The 24,315-nt window shown below is 42.6% G+C and overlaps 1 protein-coding gene across 1 annotated transcript in view; it reads left to right on the top strand.

Annotated features, from left to right (window-relative positions):
* LOC103358159 (MAM domain-containing glycosylphosphatidylinositol anchor protein 2) overlaps positions 1-24,315 on the top strand; it is a 266,805-nt gene that overhangs the window by 129,147 nt on the left and 113,343 nt on the right. Inside the window, exons 4-6 of the mRNA XM_008283011.1 lie at positions 6,582-6,778; positions 14,918-15,050; positions 15,265-15,534. Coding sequence (XP_008281233.1) covers positions 6,582-6,778; positions 14,918-15,050; positions 15,265-15,534 — 600 coding nt within the window. The remainder of the gene's footprint in view (positions 1-6,581; positions 6,779-14,917; positions 15,051-15,264; positions 15,535-24,315) is intronic.

The following is a 24,315-nucleotide window of genomic DNA, read 5'->3' as shown; positions in this document are numbered from 1 at the left end:
TTTCCAACTTGCTGATGCACACAGTCCCATGTTAGATGTAATCTAACGCAAAAGTAAATTTCTTTAAATGCACTTGAGGTAAACTCCACATCAGAAAAAAAAGAGAAGTTTTAAGAACATGGGAGACCACAGTGGCTCCCATAGGAACGAATGTAGTTCCAGCTGATTTATGTAGGAACACAGAGTTATCTGGAACTGAGGCGTCGGAGCCCTACAGACGCACTTTGTGTCCAAATACAAATCCCTTGTTTTTGATGCAGCGTGAATCAGCGATCTTTGTTCGACCTTTCTAACAATGCCGGCTGCTTGACAGGCGCTCAGATCTGTGCTTCTGTACCTTTTATCCTTGTAACTTTGAGTGGTTTGTTTTAACTCTGACATCGTGTTCCTTCTCTGATATGAAGGAATCGGTTGATTTGTCATGTTTCCTCTGGTTGTCGCCTCCAAAGTTCGTTTGTTCTGATATATTTTTTTGTATTTTTTCTACCTGTATCTCTGTTGCTTGAAGAAAGACGTGTATTTTTCCTCATTTCTGATTAGAGGTGTGACCCCCACCTTTGAATTTAGCATCCAAAATATTAGAAATCCTCATTATCCAATCACAACTGGATCCTAGTTTAGGTTAAATATATCTTTTTCCTCTGATGGAGACACATTAGTGCTGAAACGTCCGTCTTTCTGTCCAGTACGCTTTAGCCGCCATGTTTTTTACTCTGAAAAAAATGCCAGTTGCTCAACAAAGCATAAGTCGGACGAAATAATTTTGAATTTACATCAATTTTAATGATACTTGCAACCTGCGAATTCATCTCCACACACATTAGTTTTGTCTTAATTACTCATGAACTATTATGTATGAGCTGCAATGATTAATCAATTAGCTGTCAACAATTAAATTGATCGTCAAATATTTTGACAACAGTTTTATAACAGAAAAGTGATCATTCTCTAAATTGCAGCTTCTTTAATTTGAATATTTTCCTCTTTCTTTGCTCTTCTGTGACAGCTAATTAAATATATTTGTGCCGTGATCATAAAAAGACGTTCGTGGACGGCAGTTTGAGATTTGGGGAAACACTGATGGATGTTTTCTGACATTTTTATGGACCGAACAGATCAATTAATCAAGAAAAGAACTGACGGATGAGTCAACAATGAACATATTTATGAGACTTTAATATTTTCATATGCGACTGAGATGGAACAGAAAGTGGAGTCAGAGCTTCGTAGATGTGCTTGTTGCATATCTTGGTAAACCTTATAAAGGCAGCATCGAACTTCTAAAACTTACATCTTTACTAATTTCTTCCTGCTTGTCGAGCGAATAACTCACAAAGTCCCTGTTTCATAAGATGTATAACGTATCAGAAGAAACAGCAGAACTTAGCCTGTGTGTCGGAGAGCAATCTGGTTCTGCATTTTCTCCAACGCTGAGCTGACGTTACATCTTCTCTTTGTATTAAAAATAAACTCAAAGGAATGCTTCTCCTTTGCAATGATTCTAAAGTTACGGTCTAAAGATGAGCGCAGGTCACCGGTATGCAAGTGGGCAGTGGAGATCCTCGACTCTGCAGAGGTTTGTCGCCTCTGCAACCGCAGGTTAACGCTTCAGAGAATAAAATATAGATGTTTATTTCTGTTATGCACGCAGCATCCTGACAGAATCCAGACAATCTGGCTTACATAATTCAAAGTTATTAGTTTAGCGTGATGTAAAGACACGAGAGTATTTTTTTTTCCTTGATATAAAGTAAAATTATGAGGAAAAAGTGTGTTATCCTATCAAATGATGGAAGATCTCGGCAGCCCGGAGTGTTCTTTAAAACACAAGATACTGCATGTGCGGTTAGACTTCATAATGGCACAGATAAGAGCTTAAAAGTAAAGTGAAATTAGCCTGAAAGCAGCAAAGAAGCAGACTTTAAAAGCAGTTTTCAGGGATGTTTTAGTTAAAAAAAAAAGATCTCACAAACTCAGCTGAACCTCTGATGGACATTTAATCTGGTCGGAGGCACATTTTCAGCAACCAATCTGAACGTCTAAAGAGCCGCAATATAAATTCACCCTTATTGTTTCCTATTAATATGGAGATGACTCTTCTCCTCCCGTTTTTTTTTTTAGAATTCGCTTTCATAGCTTCAAAAAGAGTGGCTCGAAGGTGAGGTTCTTTCGCGGGGCAGGCTGCCAAGTAATAACTTCTCTAATCACTTATGCCACATGCTCACATTTCTACCCCAAAAAAAAAAAAAAATCTACAAAGAGAGAGAAAGTCGTCCTTATTCCGGTGCAGGAAACAGCTGCTCTACAGTATCATCACCTCATTAACCCTCCATCTGAGGAGCAGCAATTTTAGAAGTTTCTACAAGCTCTCGACCTGCTTTTTCTCTTTTTTCTCCTAGTTTATTTCTGACCCCCTCTCTCTCTCTCTCTCGCTGTCTCTGGGCACGAAATAAAAGCAAATTGCTTGTCGGTGACACAACAGGGCTGTTTTTACTCATGAAAGACATTACACAAATGTCATTCAGGTCAGTGGCTCCCGCTGGTAATCACGCCGGGACAGTGATTAGGTGAAATTAATCGCGGGGCCTCTGTCGCTCATGGCTGACAGCCTGGGAGCCTGATAGCGCCTCTCTTCCCAGGTGACTTGGGCAAATCAGGTGGAGAGGGTGAGAGACATCAAAGAGGAGGAAAAAAAAAAAAAAAAAAGATTAACACCCGGGAGACAGAAAGGTGTGTGTGTTAGTGTGTGTGTGGGCGGCTGGGTGTGGGGAGGTGGAGGAGGCCTAATGCGTGTGTTTTCAGTGCAGGTGGATGCCTTTCTATTGGACATGAAAGGGAAGGAGCTGAGGTTTGATGTGATAATGAAGCGCCTTCTTTAGTCTTCATCTTCCTCTTTTATCCAAACCACTCACTTGCGCCTATTTGTCCAACAAATGTTTTGGTAGGCCTGCAAAGTAGAGGCCTGCGTTCCGCTGCTCAAACGGGAACATCAGCATCTTTTTGTTTGAGGTTTTCTCGCTTTAGAGAAGAAAAAAAAAACAGATTGGTGGTAAACTCCATGTTATGCCCTTTTTTTCTTCTGATTTGAACGCTCGTCTTGTGTGATCTCTGACTCTTTTAATTTGAATATTTTTTTCTTTCCTCCTCCGTGGTGGTAAAATTGATCGTCTTTGTGTCGTGACTAGACGTTTATGGATGCCGGTTTGGGCTTTGGATATTTTTCATCATTTTCTGACATCTTGTAGGCCGAACAGTTATTCAATTAATCTAAAAAATAATTGACAGATTAGTCAACAATCAACATTAACATACAAATGAGATCAGATATGAGGGACTGGAGCTTTGTTCATAACACCAACTCTCACACAGGCCGCCTGGACTTTTATTTTTTGTTATTTTGGCTGTGAAAGAGTCAAAAATCATACCATGAATGACTGCTTTTGCCCCTTTTTTGCTCTTGAGGAGTTACGGTAGCTTGAAGCCCACGTGGTACAATGTAGGTGGGCTGATTTTTTTGTTTGTGTTCAGACAGCAGTAACATATGAGGGGTTTGTGCTACTGCAATGCATTTAATATCCACAGAAAGCTCGTCTTCTCTTCTTTCAGAAACCGTTTGGATTTCCTCTATAGCACAAACGAGTTACAGTAATTTAAACAACACATGTGAAATGGGAGCGGCCGCACCCCAATGGGGTAAAAGCGTTCATACACCTGTTACATATTTGTACATCCATCCATCATCTCTACACCTTAATCCTCACCAGGGTCATGGGGGGCTGAAGTCTATCCCAGCTGACTCAGGGTGAAGGCAGGTTCACCTGGACAGGTAACCAGTCTATCACAGGGCTACACTTAGAGACAGACAACCAAGCACACTCACATTCACACCTACGGACAATTTAGAATCACCAATTAACCTCAACATGTTTCTGGACTGTGGGAGGAAGCCGGAGAACCCGGAGAGAACCCACGCTGCACGGGGAGAACATGTCCACGCAGAAAGATCCCGGGTGTCCTCACCGGGACGCGAACCGGCAACCTTCTTGCTAACCAACTGATCCACCTTGCAGCATATTTGTACATACTCAAGTAAAACCCTCACCAAGACATAATTTCTTCAACCATTTTCTCACTCCTGCTTCTCAGTTGAATATATCATGAAGTCCTTGTTTCATAAATGTGCCACATACTGAAAGAAAGAGCAGAACTTTCCAACTGTTTGCATCAAAGAGCAATCTGGTTTTGAAACCGTCTCTTTTATCCAAACCTCTCACTTGAGCCTTTTTGTCCAACAAATGTTTCCATAGCCCTGCAAAGAAAGTAGAAGCCTGCAGGAACACCAGCATTTTTTTTAGTGGGAGAACAAAAATCTTGGTGCTAAACTGGATGTTATGCAGGCGTCTTCGTGTCATGCCGCCCTCCCCTCCCTTCCTTTCCCTCTCGCGTCTTAATATCAGAGAAACCCAGAGTTTTGAGACTTGTCATGGTTGGTAGAGGTGAGCAGGAGTGATGCCACGGTTAGTGCGCTGGAGCGTTTAGCTGTACATGGGCAGATTTACCGGCCTGTGAACCCATAAACCTGCAATTACAAACCCTAACAACTCTGGCGCAGGCGGCCTGTACACCACAGTTTTCCTCTGGGCTCGGGGATTTAAGCTTCACAATCAGTCAAGCGTGACTTCAGAAGCTAATTGCACAAGAGTGACGCACTCACACACACACACACATACAGAGCATCCTTACGGGAGAAGGAGTGATGGCGGAGGTGGAATTTTGTTTGAAATTCATCAAATTTTAATCCAGTGCGTACATTTCCATATTTCCATATTTATCTCCTTGCGCTCGCAGCATCCACGTCCTCTCTGCATATCATTGCGGCTCTATTAATAGCTCAAAACCACTCCTTACCTAATACACAGACATACAGAAGCGCGGTCTTGTCATCACAAGAGTGGAAGCGGCGACCCTCCTATCAGGTCCGGCGCTCCAAGACACGTGTACCCCAGAGCAGATAGGGCTGTCAATGAATCACTCCATTGCTGCCACAGTTGGTAAATTGACTGTTTGGAGCAGAAAACAGATGAGGCAGAAGCCGGGTAGAGTCGCCGATAAGATGCAGGATTCATCCTCCTCCTCCTCCTCCTCTCTATCATGAATCAGTGTATTTACTTAGATCTGCTGCTCTAAACTGGTCCTGCAATTGCTCTGTCTTCTCCGGTGCGTTGTCACCCCTCCCGCCCTTTGCTGTTTCACCCCCCCCCTCCAAAGGTAATTGCTCTTACCTGAGACACTGTAATGGATCCTGGATGAAGTATTGACCGCTGCTAGATTTTGATTAAGGGGCTGTAGGGCAGAACACGTCTTTAATGAAACTGAGGAATCAGCATTCTCTGGCCGGTGCGTTCGAGGCTGGATGCGGCGCTCGGCGGCCCACAGGCGCCTTGATTAGGACCTGAGCCTCGGCAAATCCGGGGGGCGGGCCACGGCCACTGAATTAAAAGCAATGAATTCATCCATTAATAACACCGAGAGGCGCGTGTAGTTTTTCTCCGGAGGCTTACAATCGTTAAAGATTTGGGTATTCATTTACTGTAAGCTGTTTTTTTTTTTTGCATGTTCACCCGGCGGCTCAATCAAAAACCGCCGCCTCGCCGATGCACTAACCCGCTCGTTAATGCACTCGATCGCTTTCCCCTTCGAAAGGTCAGCCTTTATCAGTTTGAATTTTAGCGTGAGGGATAGCTTGCATTAGCTTCCCTCATCCTCTCCCTTAAATTGCCTTTTTTTTTGCTCATGTTAAAAACTGATTGCATCTCGGGTGGAGATGAAAGGGAAACAGCTAGCTCCCCCATGTTCTCTGAGCGTGCAAATGGACATAATCTAAAAGGCGAGCATTAGCATGCTAAAAGACACCACAGCTATGATGAACGCCATTTGCCAAGGCTTAATGCGATAGCCGGGTAAGATGATTAACTTTGAATCCATTTAATCAACCACAGGCGCTTTGCTCAAATAACCAACTGTCTGGTGTTGGGGGTAAAACTTCGCCTCAGATCTGCTGGGAAATGGGAACAGTAACAGATGTGTCAAATCACAGAGTGCTTAAAATCAGAGCGGGGGCCAGCCAAACAGGATCCTTTTGAAGTGATGGACATCAAGCATCATTTCGTGCACAGTATTTGTCATCCTCTCTCATGTCTGGAGCTCACAATGGAGTGCGACTTGGAACACACAGCGGCTCGATTTGACTGGGAAGTCAATATGCCCTTGGGCTGCATCCTATTGACTTAAGTAGTTCAAGTAGCGGGCTTCTCACCTCCTTTCTCTCATCGACCCCAGATTGCATGCCGATAACTGGCTCTCCTAATGCAACGAGGATTCCGACCCGTTCGGTCAGACCTTTAACCACAATCAAGAAGACTGTGAGAGACTGTGTTCGCGTTTGCTGATAATATAAAGATTTCATACCTGATTTGGTCATTGTTGCGGGGTAAATGCATTTTTTATTTGTGACATGTGGTCAGCGGGATTGACTGGTTCGTCTTGGAGAGGTGTTTATCGATGGCTTCCTCCTCCCACAGACCTGGACGACCCGGTGGTGACGGTGCACCAGAGTATAGGAGAGGCCAAGGAGCAGTTCTACTACGAGAGGACGGTGTTCCTGCGCTGCGTGGCCAACTCCAACCCGCCCGTCCGCTACAGCTGGCACCGCGGCAGGGAGGTCCTGACGCAGGGCTCGGACAAAGGCGTGGAGATCTACGAGCCGTTTTTCACACAGGTAAGACAGAGATCACATGACCAGACAATGTTAAGACAAACAAGTAAAGGCCTGGCACCGCTATGTTTTGAGGGAAACACATTTTCTCATGTTTATTGTTTCAAATCGACATAGATTTGCCATTTTTTGGATTGTTTTCCAACCACTGCTTCTTTTAAGTCAAGCAGTCATACATTGGCGTCGTCGTGGACACCTAGAAAATGGGCGAGAAGCTTCCAACAAGTGGTGAAAGAGTCGTATTTGAGCCCAAACTTTTTTTTTTTTTACTACCAAACTTAACCAGATCGTCTCTCTATTTACACAGGACTAGCGTTACCTGGTGACTTCCATTTGTTATTTTAGACCCATTAAAATCTGCCATGTCCATGATTACGTTAACAATAATATTAATAATAATAATATCATAACTTTAATTGTTTAACACCTGTAAGAACAGTGCTCACAAGGTGCTTTGACAGAGAAAACATGCCATACAGAGCCGATCAGGGAAGACTTACGAATTAAAGAATTAAAAACGACACCACACGAACAACTAGGCGGCTAAAAATTTAAATAAAAACATATAAAATAGACAGTTAGTGCACAAAAACAGAATAAAACACTAGAGCTAATTAAAGCTAAAGGTAAACTTCACATATAAAAGAAGGGTTTTAAGTCATGATTAAATAATAAAGTCTAAATTACCGACACTATTTCGCCAACCACAAAGGTCCTATGATACCTTCAGTCCAATGTGAGTCAGCATCTCTGTCATTCGGGGTCTTTTGTTTATTTTTTTAACTTCACTGCACCTCATTTGTGTCTGTTTCCCATTTGGAGGCAATTTTAAATTAACGTGCGGAACAGTTTGGGTGCAAATTCAGGAGGCTCAGCGTGGAGACCCATCGGCAGGAAGCTCAGATCCATCAGGAGAGCGAAGTCTCGAAGGATGACGAGATGGATGACACGCATGGCAGCGTGCAATCAGGAGCGCTTTGCCGTCTTTCAACACGCTTAGCAGCTATTATGTGGCGGCCTATTAATATCATATTTGGGGATAATGTCAGTAAGTTTTTGTAAAAACACAGAACTTCAATCATCCCGTCACACAAAGGGGGTAATTTTTAAATCACATGAGGCCCTCAGGTAATACTAGTCCCGTGTGAATGGGGCTTATTATGGATATTTTTCTAGACAATATCTTTCCTCTCCATTTTTAAAAAAGCTCTGTTCACGCAACGATCATTTTACCAAATATCTCACGACTGCAAACATTAACAAGCAGCCTGTTGTAATCATCTAAAATAGCATTTGCGTGTAGACCAGACAAAAAAGGGGAAAAATTTGCAAAATATCCATATTAATGTGGACAAGGACTGAATATAATGATCGGACACACGATTCAAACCCCCGTCCTTCAACGAATGGAAGTCCAACCACACGTTTCTCAGTAGAAAACATTTCTTACTCATACACTGTATATAAAAGGTGGATGTAATGCACAGGAAACCACCCACTTGTTTGTGAAAGGCTGTTGTGAGGCCTTGAGTTTGGAATTTGGCCTTCAACCAGATGTAACAAGCAGATCTTCATCCAATTCTGTTGCACACATTCACAACACATGTCATCTTAAGGCACATAGTGAGGGGAAGAGCTTACAAAGTTCCACTGAGAAACCCAACAGAAGGTTCCCGTGGGTTACCTTTTGAGCAGCACTTGCCATGAGGAAGAAGAAAAAAACTCTACCTTTACCAGATAGAAACCTCTGGCAGACCCGCGCTCAGGGAGGGCACATATCTGCCTCGACCAGCTGGGCTGAGGGTAAAGAGGGAGAGAACAGGATAGCAGATAGAAAACAGACGAAGTACAGAACAATAAAAACTTTAGAAGTCAATGAGGCCAGCAAGTGCAGATCAGAAAACTCAGGGGCATGGTGTTAGCGACCTGTCACAATGAAACACACCCCGCTTTATCGCCTGTTTCCTTCTAAATGAGACCATAATTTAGTAAATTAACACTATGCTGTATTGAAGGAAACTTAAAACTAGCAATTGGGTCCATAAACCCATTAGGAAAATATTCACATCAAGTGAGAAGGAGGCTCATTTTCTCATTGACTTCTACACAATGTGGCTTCTTTTCTTTTCGCCCCCTGCTGGCCGTCAGACAGAATGCAGGTTGAAATCACTCCCTTTCAGTATGTTGTCATACAGTTAACACAGCCGGAGAAAGAAGAATCCTGTAAAACATAGCTGAGAATACAACTCAGTTATGTAGATATATATATTTTTGGGAGACAAGACTGCATTTAAATAAAAAATAAAAACCTCTTTGGCACTCCTGAGTCTTTTAATGGAGCTTCATGTAAGCTGTCGTGAAGACGTGCACCTCCTGCCCTCCCCCTGGAGACGACAGAGAGAGAACAAATAGACCGATGGAGAACAGAGGATATGAAACAAACATAATAAACTTCTGAAGGCAGAACACACGATCCGTTCATCAGGTGCTAAATTTGCTGAAACTCTTTCACACAGCGTGCTCTCATATTAGGAGATCCTCTCATTACCAGAATTAAGTTGGAACTGAGGCACCCTCCTGTGTGTAACCAAAAGAAGAGGAAAAAAAACCTCCACACTAAACAGTTTCATTACAGCGAAAGCAGTTTTTGCAAAATTGGAACTTATCACTTTTATCACAATGTTCTCTCACTCCCGGAGGGTGTTTGTATTTCCGTGTGTGTGTGTTTGTTGCCGTGATTGCTAATTTATGTGCGTAAGGAATATTTTTTCTGCTTAATGTTTTTTTTCCTCCGTCGCAGTTCTTAGATTGAGCCGAGCGTTTTCTCTGAACGGATCTGAAACAAAAGACCGTGTTTACGGCACGGCGCCGAATTATCTGATGATCCTGATTACTGGAATAATTTCCATTTCAACAAAAAAATGAAATCATGAACCCTGCACACAAAGTAAAACCAATTTTCATAGCAATGATCTTATTGTTAATAAAAATCCTAATGCATCCTGAAATTTAAGGAGCATGTTTTACATAATTCCCTCTGAACCCCAAAAACCAGCTGGCGGCTCGGAAAGACAAGTTATCTTTAACAAACTGCAGAAATTACGCCGTTTATCACAGCAAGAAACTGTAACGACAAAAGGAATCATTGGATTTTCATGAATGCACTAATCATATGTGACAAATAACCCAATCGGAGTTTAAAATCACTTTATTTGAAAAAAAAAAAAGCCAAAAATTAAACCATTTGCTCTAATCACATTCTGTAAAAAAATAAAAATTCTGCACCTCTTGGAGCAACTTCTAAGTTATTAGTGGCTCAGCTGGGACCAACAGTCATGTAAGAAGAAATCAGGGATTTTTTTGGGGCGGAACTGGGATGAACTGCAGGCAGTGTAGGACACGAGTATAAATTCAAATTAGAAATGTAAATAATGAAATATCACCAGTATGTGGAGTCAAAATATTTTTTTCCAGCATGTATAAAACCTGTGAGCACTTGGAAAAATGTTGCCCATTTAATTTCCTGCCTTTTCATTTTTGCAAAAAAAAAAAACAATGAAGAAATGTAATTTTTTCTTTTTTATAAATAACTGACGGGTTTATAACTGCGTCATACTGCGTCAAAAGCCATTTCTGAGCTCTCTCTACTTCTAGCCGTGGCTCTTCTGTCTCCATAGAGGTGCAGGATTTGAAAAATGAGCTGAAAAATGTGACAGGAGCGAATAAAAAAAAAAAAAAAACGTCCAAAAACGACTTTATGTTCAGAGGGTTAACGAGACAGCGCTAATATGTAAATGATGACCTTTGTCAACCTTTCTTGACAATGAGTAAAAAGCATAACAACATGCTGTGACAACACAAACACGCTCCTTCCTGCTTTTTCCACAACAGAGACGAGCAAGCCGCGGTCGCTAATTAATGAATCAACACGACAGAGGTGTTGTTGCAAAGGTGACACATTGCAATGTGAAATACGGTAATTACACGGTTTGCTGTTTCCTTTATCTTTATTGGAAATATGATTAAATTGCTCCTCCGCCTTCTCCGGCAGGCGGGACCAGTGAAACTTGCAGTCATTAACTGGAGTTTCACTAACCCAGTTTCACGAGTTACAAGCATATTGAGGAATTGCAGACGCAAGAAAGACTGGATTTTCTTCGCAATCTGCTCTTTCAGTCGACCAAGTGGATTTTCTTTACAAATCTGAAAAATTGAGAAGCTTTGTTCCAAAAAAAGGATTTTCGCGCAGTCAACAAAGAACTGATTGAGATTGTTCAGTCACTTGTAAAGGAGGAGGGGGGGAATTGTAGTTTCTGAATTGAGTGGAGTTGAATGTGATTTGGAACTGGGCATCAGAGGGAATGCAAATCTACGAGGAGAGGAGAGAGAAAGACACGCGAGAGGGGAAAAGAGGCTTAAGAAATCGAGAGAGGGAGAGAAAAACCAAGTGAAATTGATGTTTGGCCAAATGGAGAAAGATGGCTGGGAACTAATGGAGTGGGTGAAGAAGCCGCACAACTGGGCCTCAAAGACACTTTTCCTTTTACATGTGGCTCTTTGCCTTTGCTCCTGCCCTCTATTAAAGCTTTAATTGGGTCTGAAAACTTGAGCGCAAACCCAGAACCCGGAGATTAGCATTGCGTGACTCCAACCCCCAAATAAATCCTGACTAAACTCCCACTAATTTGCCCGTATAAATGGATAATAACATTATTTTTGCAACAATATATCTGAACTTGCCGGAAACATTTCGTGAACGACCCAAATCAAAGCAACCGGGTCGAGTCGAGCCCGCTTTTTGTTCGTTCTGTTCATCTTTACACCCTCCTCCATCCATTATTCTTCATTCCGGCTTCACTTCAGCACCTTTTTTTTAGCCCCGCAAAGGTTTTTTTATATTCCCTGTGATACTGTAGAAATGCAGAGATGGCATTTCAAACTCTGCACGGAGAGCTGCTTCATAATTAAGTGAGGCCCAGAGCTGTGGTTTTATTGTAGAAGCCTCGTCCTTTCTGCTGTCTGTTACTTTCTCCCCCTCCTACTCGCGTCGTAATTTTCCCCCACAAAGTGCCAGGTAATAGCACAATTATCAAAGGTATAATTCAACCGTTTCTCCTCTTTTGTTAGATTCGCGGCGTTTAAAAGCGGGTTGATATCTTTTTGGTGTTTGTGGTGGAATTCGATGTTGTTCTGTTTGAGCTTGTTGTCTGGATCTGGAATAGGTAACCGCTTAAAGGCCAGTTAATGTCAATTATGACGCTTTCCTGTACCGGTTTCTGACGAGGCACATTTTTTTAAAAGGTATGTGGTAAATAAATCCGTGTTGAGGTTGCCAGGTTGTGGAAAATCCCCCTCTTGCATGACACGTTGCTTGTTTTTTGGCTCTTTTGTTTGTCCGGGAGACTCCTGTGATGGACTGTTTGGTAGCTTCTGGAAAATAGTTAGAGGACATCTGGACCAAAATCCACCTCCTGACTTCTTATGAACATTTACAACTTAGGGTTTCAGACTAACGTTGCACCATAATGTAGGCATACTGCACCTTCTGGGACCAAAATATAACTGGTGGACATCTGTGTGATCTCTAGGAGGTAACAAATGCTAAAAGAAAAACACACCGCGTAAAAAGAAAGGCTGACCAGTTAATGTCTAATAAATTTTTCACTTTCAGATCTTGCGGCGCATCCAGCCTGGAGTTTAAACTGTCGTGTCAGTGGTTTTTACAAATCCATGCCGCCTCCTTGCGTGAAAATCCCGCTTTTGATAGCGTCCCAGGAGACGAAGCTCCATCACATGTTTTAAACCTCATACACAGTGAACATTGAACCGAAGCTTGACTTTAAAAAACATATATATCACGAATCAAATTGCAATATTTGCTCGGGAAAAAAAAAAATGCTATTAGATGTTTTCCCCCAAATGATTTAGCCATTGTGAAAAGCTCCCAGGGGAGGACGGTGCGAACAGAGCTGAGGATGTGCTGGATGATGAGTGTGAAGCAGCAGCAGACTGGTGGTGGCTTTATTACCGGCTGGTCAACAGCACATTCATAATTACAGGAGGATGCCGGCCTTTTCCTCCCAGCAAAACAACCTGTTGACGCCTCGCCAAACCAGAAGTGACCAGACGGCCCACATGATTTCATTTGTGTCACGATATCTGTATCAAAAGTGTTTACTGCTGGTATAAAGACAATTGATGGCAGGAAACAGCGCCAATAAAATGAATAAACATTCAAAAAGACACAATTTGTTACTCGCTATTTTCTCTAATATGGAAAAAAGAAATTAGAAAAATGACATGGCTCAACTCGTGTGAACAAATGTCAGTCGTATATGCAGAATTTACATTTTAAAGAACATATGAAGCTAAAACAGAACACCAAACTGCGGTGAGACTTTTTATCCCACATTGGAAACCCTTTATCTTCAAATTAGTCGTATATTATATCAGTCTCATCAATGTTTTCTAATTGTATTTTCATTTTATAGCTTATACTATTTTCATAATCATGACTTTTATCTCTGAATTTTACCACTTATCTCCATTTTGACCCTTTATTTCTGTACCTCTGTTCTCTGGGTTCTCATTTAAAAATTCTGATCTGTAGGCGAGCTGGTGTGCTCGAGCAGAGGTGTAGGAAGCTGAAGCTGCAGTTAGCGGGTAGAGGTTGTTGGATGGAGAGATGGTGATCAATTCAGATATTCATTCTTCCATTTTAAGCCATAAAGAGATTATTTTACTGTTAAAAAAACAACTAATGAACATGTGGATTTGGTGACCAGAGCGGAGTTTTAAGGGTTAAATCATCGTAGGAGAGGAACATAAATGAACAGTCTCTGGTTACTTGATTTCTAAAGAACCATTAGCAAATTCCTCCAGCGACTACACCATCACATTATCAGCGTATGAATGGATTCTTGTCCAGATGTCCAGCCCTTCAGCTCGGCCGCCAAACTGTCCGTTGGTGGCTCCTCCAATGAGCCGAGGTGTTGAAAAAAGCAAACAAAGTATGATGCTAGAGGAGGATTTTGCACACCTGGCAACCCAAATGCTTGTAATTGATAACTGATAAATCAATTAACTCCAGCTTATAAACACTTTATACTGTGTGCTTTGTCAGAACGTGGTTTTTGTGGTGTTCATGTCCGTTAGTGTGAATATTCATCCAGCTGCTTTAGGATTCTCGGTTCCCAAAGGTGAAACCAAAGCATGAAAACGACATGATAGAGACGCTGCACTCCCCTCTAATTTCTTTGCCCTTTACTGGCAGCCATTAAGCCTCCTCCCTGAAGCTCCTGTGTACTTTAGCGTTCAATTTTTTTCCATCAATATGGCCATCAGTCCCCAGTCCAGCTTGGCGTAATGCGTTTGTCCTTTCCATTCCTTTCTCGGCTCCTCGCCTTTTCCAAGCAGATGTTCTCCTTCCAATTGCTCCCACTGGAAGGAGCAAAGCTTGCGAATCCCACAGACGCTCCTGCTGATATCTGAGAGAGAGGAGAGGTGATGGAGGGGAAAGAAAGGAGGTGGAACGAGGGGGTCCGTGGCTAATCCAATACAATTAAGTCATCCCTGAGCCTCATCGGATATGAAAGGGTTTGAAAAGACATAAGTGACTGCCATGTTGTGTGGACTGTCGCAGCGTGAGGCATGTTTTAATCTGCCTGCCTCCCCATTCCTCGTCCCCGCGCTCGCACACTGGAGCCAGCCAGATCAAAGGTTTACATCCTCATCATAACCTTTTGGGCGGGGCTGGCGGTTGACAGGCCCAGCTGGAATCAGCCACACATTCTCAATGAGATATCTATTTGGTTTGGAGAGACCCCCCCGCTGAGCACATCCATATTTCTGCAGCCCTTTGGTGAAAACGCTGCACTGGTGAATAATCCTCATGCTGCATTCGGCAGGCTGTCGCATCCATTTCCACAGAAAAACATCATTTTTATTTAGATTTTCCAGCATTTTCTTTTAGTTAAAACAGGATACATATTCATCTGTTTGACCTTTTTTCGGAGCTGCTTGGCCTTTGTCGTCTCTCTCTGAGCACCTAGTTTTTTTAGCATTTCTTTTTTACTTGATTTGTTGTGTGATGATATTTTTGCACACATTTGCATACCAGTGTTGGTTTGGTCTGAGCTGCAGGGGGAAACAAAGATTCTGAAGCTGAAGAACCTGCGTCCTCAGGACTACGCCAACTACAGCTGCATCGCCTCCGTGAGAAACGTGTGTGGGATCCCTGACCGCAGTGTCATCTTCAGACTCACCAATAAGACAGGTAATCCACGGGACGGCTTCTGCATAGCAAGACGCTGCTTCTGATGATATTTCGAGCAGATTTGAACAAAAGAAAAATCTTAATAAATACAGAGCAGACGTGGAACCGGATTGACAGCTGAGCTTCACTATAATTGACAGAACTGCCAAAGTTGTCCATCTACTGCCAGCCTGTCTCAGACACAACGCTCTTTTTTTTTTTTTCTCCTCCACAGCCTCCCCGTCCATCAAGCTGCTGGTGGAGGATCCTATCGTGGTGAATCCGGGCCAGACGGTGTCGTTGGTGTGCATCACCACGGGAGGGGAGCCGCCTCCTATCCTCACCTGGGTCAGCAGTAACGACAGCCTCCCCCAGAGGAGCGTGGTGAAGGGGGGGACGCTCACGCTGCCGGCCATCACCTCGGACGAGGCGGGGGTCTACAGCTGCGTGGCCAGCAACAACGTCGGGAACCCGGCCAAGAAGTCCACCACCATCGTGGTGCGAGGTGAGAAGCCGTTGCTGCATGTGCAAACACATGGAGCCCCAAAATAGTTTAATTAATTGTAGGGCGGCTGTGGCTCAGGTGGTAGAGCGAGTCGGTCGATGATCGGAAGATCGGCGGTTCGATTCCGCCCTGTAACCTGTTTCATGGTCTTTGTGTCCTTAGGCAAGACACTTCACCACCTTGCCGGGTGTGAATAAGTATGAATGGATTGTTTGAGGTGGTGTCGGAGGGGCAGAATGGCAGCCACGCCTCTGTCGGTCTGCCCCAGGGCAGCTGTGGCTACAATTGTAGCTTCCACCACCAGAATGAATGTGTGTGAATGAATAATTGACAGTGTAAAGCGTCTTTGAGTGTCCAGAAAAGCGCTTTATAAATCTGATCTATTATTATTATTATTATTATATCTTTGATAAAGTTTTTTTGCCCAAAATCCAAACCAAGTCATTTAATATTTAGTATCTGCAAATACTAAATCCCCAATCTGGTGCCATTTCCCTTGACAATACACACTTGACATATCGTAGATTAGCTGTAGCACCTATTTCATCACTATAGCAACCAGAGGAGGTGTGCAGTTCCATGTTGGCAAGCAGAGAGCACTGAGAGGGTTTAGCGAGTAGCCATGACAAAGTCTTCTGTGTTGCTTAATAACCTCCGGCCACTGCACTTATATTAATTCAAACTGGGATTCACCAGGATAGCTTTCCTATATCCCAGTGGAAGATGTGACAGCTGATGATCCAGTATACTTAATTTGCAATACTAAGTTATTGATTGATATACCTGCATTTATTAGCTTTATATTTACATTTACAACACCTGCAGGACAGCAAACACACACAAAGGATCGGCTTCAGGTTTGTGCTCATCAATTCAAATCATGATCTTGAGACTAAGGATCTTGGCGTTGGGGTTTTAGGATTAGGATCGGGACATCCTTAATTTGGTAAATAACTATAAGTTCATTTTTTTGTTTGTTTTTTATTTTAGAAGTGGTTTTTCCAAGGCTGACTTTAAGCCCATTGTCAGTTTTAATGGCTGTTGCTGCCCCCTCACTTTTCAGCCATTCACCTGCCGTCTGTCTTTCCGCAGACCTTTTGAAACAAAGCCTCCTTTCTATTAATCTGACAGCAGCTGCTTCATGTCTGAAATAGCACCATGGTAACTGTTCCATAAAAAGCACAACAACATCGTCGCTCGGTCAGGCCCAGTAACGTTACTATAGCACAGTTAACACGGGACGGGTCGGAACTGCACGACGGCGACCGGTGTGTGAAGTGATTTGGGAAAAGATTTTTACATATTTAGGCACCACTGTTGACCATGAAAACAAAACTTGATAAAGATAAAGTCTGCAAGAGGTCAGATTAATGAGATTCAGCAATAGTGGACGGAGCTGAAGTTTAGTTTGTTGCCTCCAGTTGTTTAAAGGAGTCTAAAAACCTGCAGCATCAGACGACAACGAGATCCTTAAGAGCATCTCCAAAGAGAGTCGTGCACATTTACTCACATGGAACCTAATTATTACTCAGAACTACAAATGGCAGACATTGCCCTATGTACATCAGCTGCAGGTAAATCATTTCCTCCATAGCGGCCATCCTCAGGTTGAGTCCTGAGCTGTCGGGATGTTTTTATTCTAGTGATTAGATTCACGTCACACACAGACCGAATTTAAAGTGTTTAGAAAATCAGAAATATAAAATCAGCTATTTGTTATTTAGACAGTTTTAATAAAATGCAATTAGTTTAGACTTAGTCTTTTGTTTATTTGTGCATTATTATGTATAATAGGTCACTGGATGTTCTGTCTCGTCTTATTGTACGATAAATATGTCACCGTGGCTCTCTCCCACACCATCACAGGTGTGTCTGAATCACGGAGCATTAAAAGCGACCGGTGTCTGGATGACAGAATGCCGTCACTTTACCAGACTAATGAAGCAGCAATGTTACACATCCCATATCTAAACCATAGACTGTATAAAAGATGGACGTAGCTGCCGTGACGTCACTCGTTGGTTTCTGCACTGAGAACATGAAGCCAGGGTTTTGCTACTTCCTGGTTGACATCTTGGATTTTTGGAGCCAGTGACGCAAAAATCGTCGGAGGGGGGCGGAGCCATAGGAGCAGCGATTGGTCAGACGGTTTGAGAGGCGGGCCCTCTCTGCCCCGCCCACATTTACCGCCTTCTGCTCGCTTCGTCTGTATGGTCGCTGCTAACTGTCAATCAAGCCAGCCACGCCCCTTGCCCCGCAAAATGTTGATGATTTTTTAAAAATTCAGTATTGATTTATTTTCAGATTGGCCACCTGATCTCTGGGTTTGATTATGAAAACTAATTTTAAAAAAATCCTGAGCTGTAGGAATGCAGTATTTCATGATCTGTGATCACTTCTTTTCCAATTCATTTCTATGGGAGCCAGGGCTTTTTGGAGCCAGCAGCTAGTGGACGTAGTGATGCTGCAGGTTTTTGACACTTCCAGGTTGGCTTCATTTTTCAGGGCCGGTTGCTCCGTCCATCTTTTATACAGTCTATGGTCTAAAAGGGGCTTTTGTGAGCTCCTGTTGGCTACAAAAACCAAAAAGAAAGACACTGTTTGCTTTTGCTCTTCATCTGAGAGCATCTCTAGCGTCTGTTGAGGTAACTCTGAATAACACAGCTAGCCACTGCTGCTAACACTGAAATAAAAACTAGCATGAAATCACAGTTCATTATGATGAGTTGAGTTTTAATCATTTAGAAAAAATCACTTCATTTCTGTATTTCATTTGAGGAAAATGTAAAGCTTTGAGATCAACGCGACAGCGAGGCCACCTCTCGCTAATGCACGCCTAGAATGTACACGTCCTGAATGATTGATTGCTTGAATAATAACCTTTATTTGATCAGGGTGAAAAGGCCATTGAGAGGAAGGCTTTCATTCAAAATGGTGCACAAAAAAAAATATTATTCGGCAAGTATAAATTACACAAGTCGGCACATTAGGAAAAGAGTAGAATTTATTCATTAATTAATGACTCTCTAATATGCCGGTGGCCTTAAATTCTTTGTGAATTTCTTGCACATATTTTGAAAATTAAACATTTCAGGTTGCGTGCAGTGAATGATTTTTAAATTTTGTGTATAATTTATGTCATAATTATACTATAATTTCTATTCAATCGGTCCACAGTCTGTCTGGATGTCCTTCAGATGTGAAGTGCGCTCTCACAGGTTCGACCTCAGAGCATCAGATCTTTATTACGGCTGCGGTTACTTAAAGACAGGCAAGGGCAATGCTGGAGGCAAAGTGAGTGTGAAGCCTTTAATTAATATGCACCGATTCAAAGGGTGGTTAACACCAATTTAAGAGGAGCAGCAGTACGAGGGCTATTGCTGTCTGTTTGGTCATTATCAGGAAAATATTATTTTCCCAGCTGCTCTCCACCTGAGTGGCACAGAAGGCAGAGGAGCATCTGATCTCGCTGAAGCTCATTAGAGGAATAACTGTTATCTGAGGGCCGCTTTCTGCATGATTGTCATGGTTACAGCTCGCAATCAAAGTGGGCACATTCAGGTATTAGTCTGACTGGTAATATGTACAGTAAAAAAAGATGGTTACATATTTAAAGGCTAATACCTAAGACAGGTAATTTTCGCATCTGTACAGAAAAGCTGTTATATTATAAGACCTGCACAGACGCAGCATAATGCACGAGGAGATTGACTTTCATACTTTTAAATCGATTGCTGCTACTAAGCTTCAGGATTAAGGGTGGTGTGTGACCAAGCTTTCATCTGTGACATAGCAGAGGATCCCAATGCCCTGAATGTGAAATTGCAGGAACCTCCTGCAGGTAAATAAAAAGATGCATTAATAAGTGGAAGCCCCACGTACAAAACAGCATTCGTATGATGATAAAAATGCAAAAAGCACATTCTGCGGTACGTTTTAACTTTCCCGAGAGTATCATGCACGCACAAAACGGAGCACATTTGAATCAGAATTTAGCAGACTGACTGGCTCATAAATACAAGTTTCTCACAGTTTTTTTCCCTCCTTTCATATCAGAGATTATGCCACAGCTCCATCATCAGGTCGCCTCAGTACTCAGTCGGTTCGGAAGTATTTATTTATGCAGCTCTATGCTTCCTCGGATGAAAATCAAATCATCAACAAATCATTTCTGATGGTGCCCCTGACAGATAAAAACCCTTCTCTGTATTGTGAAAGTGCCCATATAGTTGAGGACTTAAGAACCGAGAGGCTTACATCAAAGAGAAGATGTCAGGTGTCCCGTGGGAGCCAATAAGTCAGAGCACACTCACTGAAGGCAATCGCTGCAATATCACACTCTCATTGATGTGTCACACGTCTGGAGCTGAGAGTCGCTCTCACATGGGATCCTGGTTGAAAAATCCCCCCCCCAAAAAAATCCACCACTTCTAAAAAATATATATTCATGATGTTTGAATACTAAACCCCATAGAACAGGTCTGAACCATAGACTATATAAAAACCCGTTGGTTTCTGCACTGAGAACATGAAGCCAGGGTTTTGCTACTTCCTGGTTGACATCTTGGATTTTTGGAGCCAGTGACGCAAAAATCATCAGAGGGGGGCGGAGCCATAGGAGCGGCGATTGGTCAGACAGATTGAGAGGCGGGCCCTCTCTGCCCCGCCCACATTTACTGCCTTCTCTCGCTTCGTCTGTATGGTCGCTGCCGACTGTCAATCAAGCCAGCCACGCCCCTTGCCCCGCAAAATGTTGACGATTTTTTAAAAATTCAGTATTGATTTATTTTCAGATTGGCCACCTGATCTCTGGATTTGACCATGAAAACTAATACTGGCAGCTGGCAGACGTAGGTTTTTGACACTTCCGGGTTGGCTTCATTTTTCAGGGCCGGTTGCTACATCCATCTTTTATACAGTCTATGGTCCGAACATATCGAATCATTCGTAGCATCATGACGCTGGTTGGCAGTGGATCCTCTGTGGGACCTCCATGGATCAGACAAGTTTTGGTGTATCCCGTGAATATTCAACCAAACTTGGATCTGGGGATTCGGGAGGCCTAAACACCTTAAGCTCCTTATTGTGTTCCCTGAGCACCGTGAAGGGTCGTGCTCGGTCTGTAACGAGGCTTAAGCATTGTTTAGCATCTACGTAAATGCCATTAATCAAGGCTTCACGGCAGGACATTGCATTGTAACCACATGATCAATGTTATTTACTTCACCTGTCAGTGGTTTTAACGGTACGGCCGATTGGTTTACACTAACTGATGCACCACATCTGTCTAAGCCCATTCAGCACTGTGTGCACTTGTTAAATAGTTAAACAGGTCGAATATACATCACTCAGACGCAGGAATGCACAGCCACTGATTTGTCATGCAGCGCTTTACGGGAAAACAGGGATTCCATCTACGCAGGCTGCTGCCATTTAACTCCATCTGATGGGATACAAAAGCTTAATGCGGCTCCATAGCTTGGACTTAATTACATAATTGTTAGCTTTAAAGAAAAGCCTAGGTTTAGCACATCCTTCACGCACAAGGTAGACAATGATGCACCTGCTGTGGAATGCTGATCGTTCATCGTTAGCCTAAGCCTAGAAGCCGTCATTGACATAATTTACTATACATTGGATACTCAAATGAAAGGCAGTCAGATCGGGAAGGTGGGTAAATGAATTCAACGTACAGTCAGTGATTTCAATTCAATCCGGCTTTTGTCCTGAAAAAAACATCTGGTGTTCATACACAGCTCTTTGAATGGGAAAAGTGGGACGGGTAGAGGGGGCAGTGGGAGCCATAAATCAAGCTAAAGATGCTAACTAGCTCAATATGCCAACTATTTAAATAGCACTTCTCCAGAGAAACAAACTCTAAACTCAAATCTGGTTTGTTCGTACATGAGGACCATTTGAAAACTTGCTTTTTGTTTTTTATTTTAGAGATGTGAAAGATGTTTAAACCATTCGTGAGCTCATCCCTGAACAATAGTTTCGAAGCTCAATGTTGTGGTTTGACCATTGCCGTCTTGGTGGCGCCTGATTCCTTCTAACTCACTGCAAAAATGAGTAAAGAAGTGGAGCATAAATGGAGCTGAGGTGGGCCATGCAAACATCTTCGGGTTAGCCGCTGTCACTAATCACCCAAAGCATCCATTCCCCTAATTATTCCTAGCTTGAATTCTTTGTACAATTGAAAAGCTTGACTTGTATAAAAGTTCAACCCTTTGACAGTCGTCACGAACAAAAAATGTAGCTATAGAGACCAAAACCGTTATTCATAACAAGCTGTAAACATGTTTATTTCTGCTGTAAAGTTGGACATTTTAACATGGGCGTCTATGGGGATTCACTCACTTTTGGGTGCAGCCTCTAGTGGTCATTCAAGGAATGGCAGTTTTTACCAGTTCAGCCCTGGAGGTTACTGCTTGGTTTTAATTTAAGAATAAAGTGATTTTAGCCTGGCTTGTTATCTGGTGACTTTATCTCTCTGGAGCAGCTCTGAAAAGATGAGGGATGGTTTTAACATGGTTTTAATGTTGCATGAACTGCACCTTTAGTTCCTTTCTTTTAGGGCAGCAAACATGGTACACGGCATTTACAGAGCTGCACACTGAAACTGATGCTTATCTAGACAGCTGAACACTGCAACTTTATCACCCATGTTTGCATCCACCTTGCTGTGGCTATGCGTTGGTTACATCACTTCTTTTACCTTCACTTTCCACAACACTCGACCTATGCTTCACACAGGTTTCCCACAAAGGCCATATATTCCTTAAAAGTAGAGGCTCAGCTGGTAACAACATTATCATTCCACCTCAGGTTTCAGCCTCTTTCATCAGGTAACCGGGAGCGCAGGGCATGTCGTCAGGTGGATAAACTCGACTCGAAGAATCCAAGTCAGATTTTTTCACTGATCTTTCCAGACTTTCGGGAGGCATTCCTCAAGAAATTGTGTCTTAAGCATATCGAATCGATGAGTAATCACACATCTTGCAGTGAATTGGAAAGGAAACAAACTAAAGAAAGGCGGGAGATGCTTAAAATGACACAATTAATCAATGTCTGACAAAGCAAATTAAAGATCAATAAAAAAAAAAAAGAAAGAAAATAAATCGGGAACATTCTTGTCAGATTGATGAATCGCCGCTCTTGTCAGTGCAGTTGTGAGATCAATAGCTACAGTCAGTCGCTTAAGAATAGAATGACGGCGCATAAATGACGTCTGATCTACACGAAAACTCGCGGTGCGGTGACAAACTGTCACTGAGTGCACAGTTTGGATCAACGTGCTTGAATGACGTCTCAGTTTAAGTCTGACACTAAGAGAGATTAGCAAAGCAGAGTCCATTAGACGAACTGAGATGATATCAGTCTGAAGGGAGACGAGTCCAAGAAAACATCACTGGTGTCAAAGTGAATTTGGGCCGAGCTCTATGGATGACATGAAAGCTGTAAAAGGCGACTATTTTCATTTTATTTATGTGACAGGCGAATAAACTATGAGAAACAGTCAGCTGGAAAAGAGGCGGGGGCCTATTTGTCATCGCTAATTAACAGGAGGTGGGTTCGGCATGTTATCACACGTCTCCGGATCGCTCTCCTGAGTCTCATGAGCTGTCGCTGACGCAAATGCAGTTGTGGGTATTATAGCAGAACAATGGTGCAAATATGTCCATATTCATAGATTTTAATGCATCCTTTGTACCGGCACGGCTTTGGACTGTAAAGCCTGAAGTGCGGCGCTAACGTTAGCGCGGCCGTTTCAACCGGCATTAAGTTCTCGACCACACTGAAGGACCGCTATCATGAGGTGCTAACACCGTAGCTCTTACAGTCTCAGCGTGAGTGGGTTACGGATAATTGCGTTGCGCATGGCGACTAGCTTCTTTAAAACCACGCCGTGTCTTTTTTAGAACAATTCCCACATTGTTCGGTCGCGCTTTTGCAGCACGTCACTGGCACTTTGTCAGCCTGAATCCTCCTGTTAGTGAGTGTCACGCTGCATGACAAACAAGCTCACAGCATCTTTCCACATTAAGGGGGCTGCTGAGTGGGCCGGGATGGGGGAGAGATGCATTTCCATCTTTAGCGGGAGGCTTCGATCGCCGTGAATACTGTTACGTGTTTAAATTTTAAAACAAAGTGATGTTTTTGTTTTTTGAAAGTGTAATCTCATGTTCGGGTAATTTTGTCAAAAGACAGTGTAAAAAAACATAAAGGGTTATGAAAGGCGTAAGAGAGATCCTGTTTTACTGTACATGATGTAGCCTTTGTCTGACATGTGGTAGATTTATTCTAACCAATAACTATGTTTTGAGATGTTGATATTTGAGAGTCAATGTCTACATGAGCATAAAACACAAAAAAATGTCAAAGGATCTCTTAAAGTTGTGTAAATAATAAGTTAAAGAGCCCATATTCTGCACATTTACAGGTTTATAATTTTGTTTTTGAGATCTAATACATCATGTTTAAATGCTTTAATATTCAAATAACACGTTATTTTTCTTATACTGTACATTGCTGCAGCACCTTTTCGCACCATCGAGCTATAACGCTTCATTTAAGCTCCTGTCTCTTTAAGGCCCCCGTCCTAAAAAGCTGATTGGTCCAATGAAAGCAAGGCAACGCTGGTTACATACCATAACCTCAGATCACACAGTATAGGCAGACGTAGCTCCAACAGAAGCAGCTACAGTGAGGAAATAATAGCCGACAGGGAGGAAGCGGCCAAAACTACGCAGGTAAATGTGTTACGTGATGATGTCGATA

The sequence above is a fragment of the Stegastes partitus genome, unplaced genomic scaffold (assembly GCF_000690725.1).
Source record: "Stegastes partitus isolate 25-593 unplaced genomic scaffold, Stegastes_partitus-1.0.2 Scaffold294, whole genome shotgun sequence".
Classification (NCBI taxonomy): domain Eukaryota; kingdom Metazoa; phylum Chordata; class Actinopteri; family Pomacentridae; genus Stegastes; species Stegastes partitus.
This window is presented reverse-complemented; position numbering and strand designations above follow the sequence as displayed.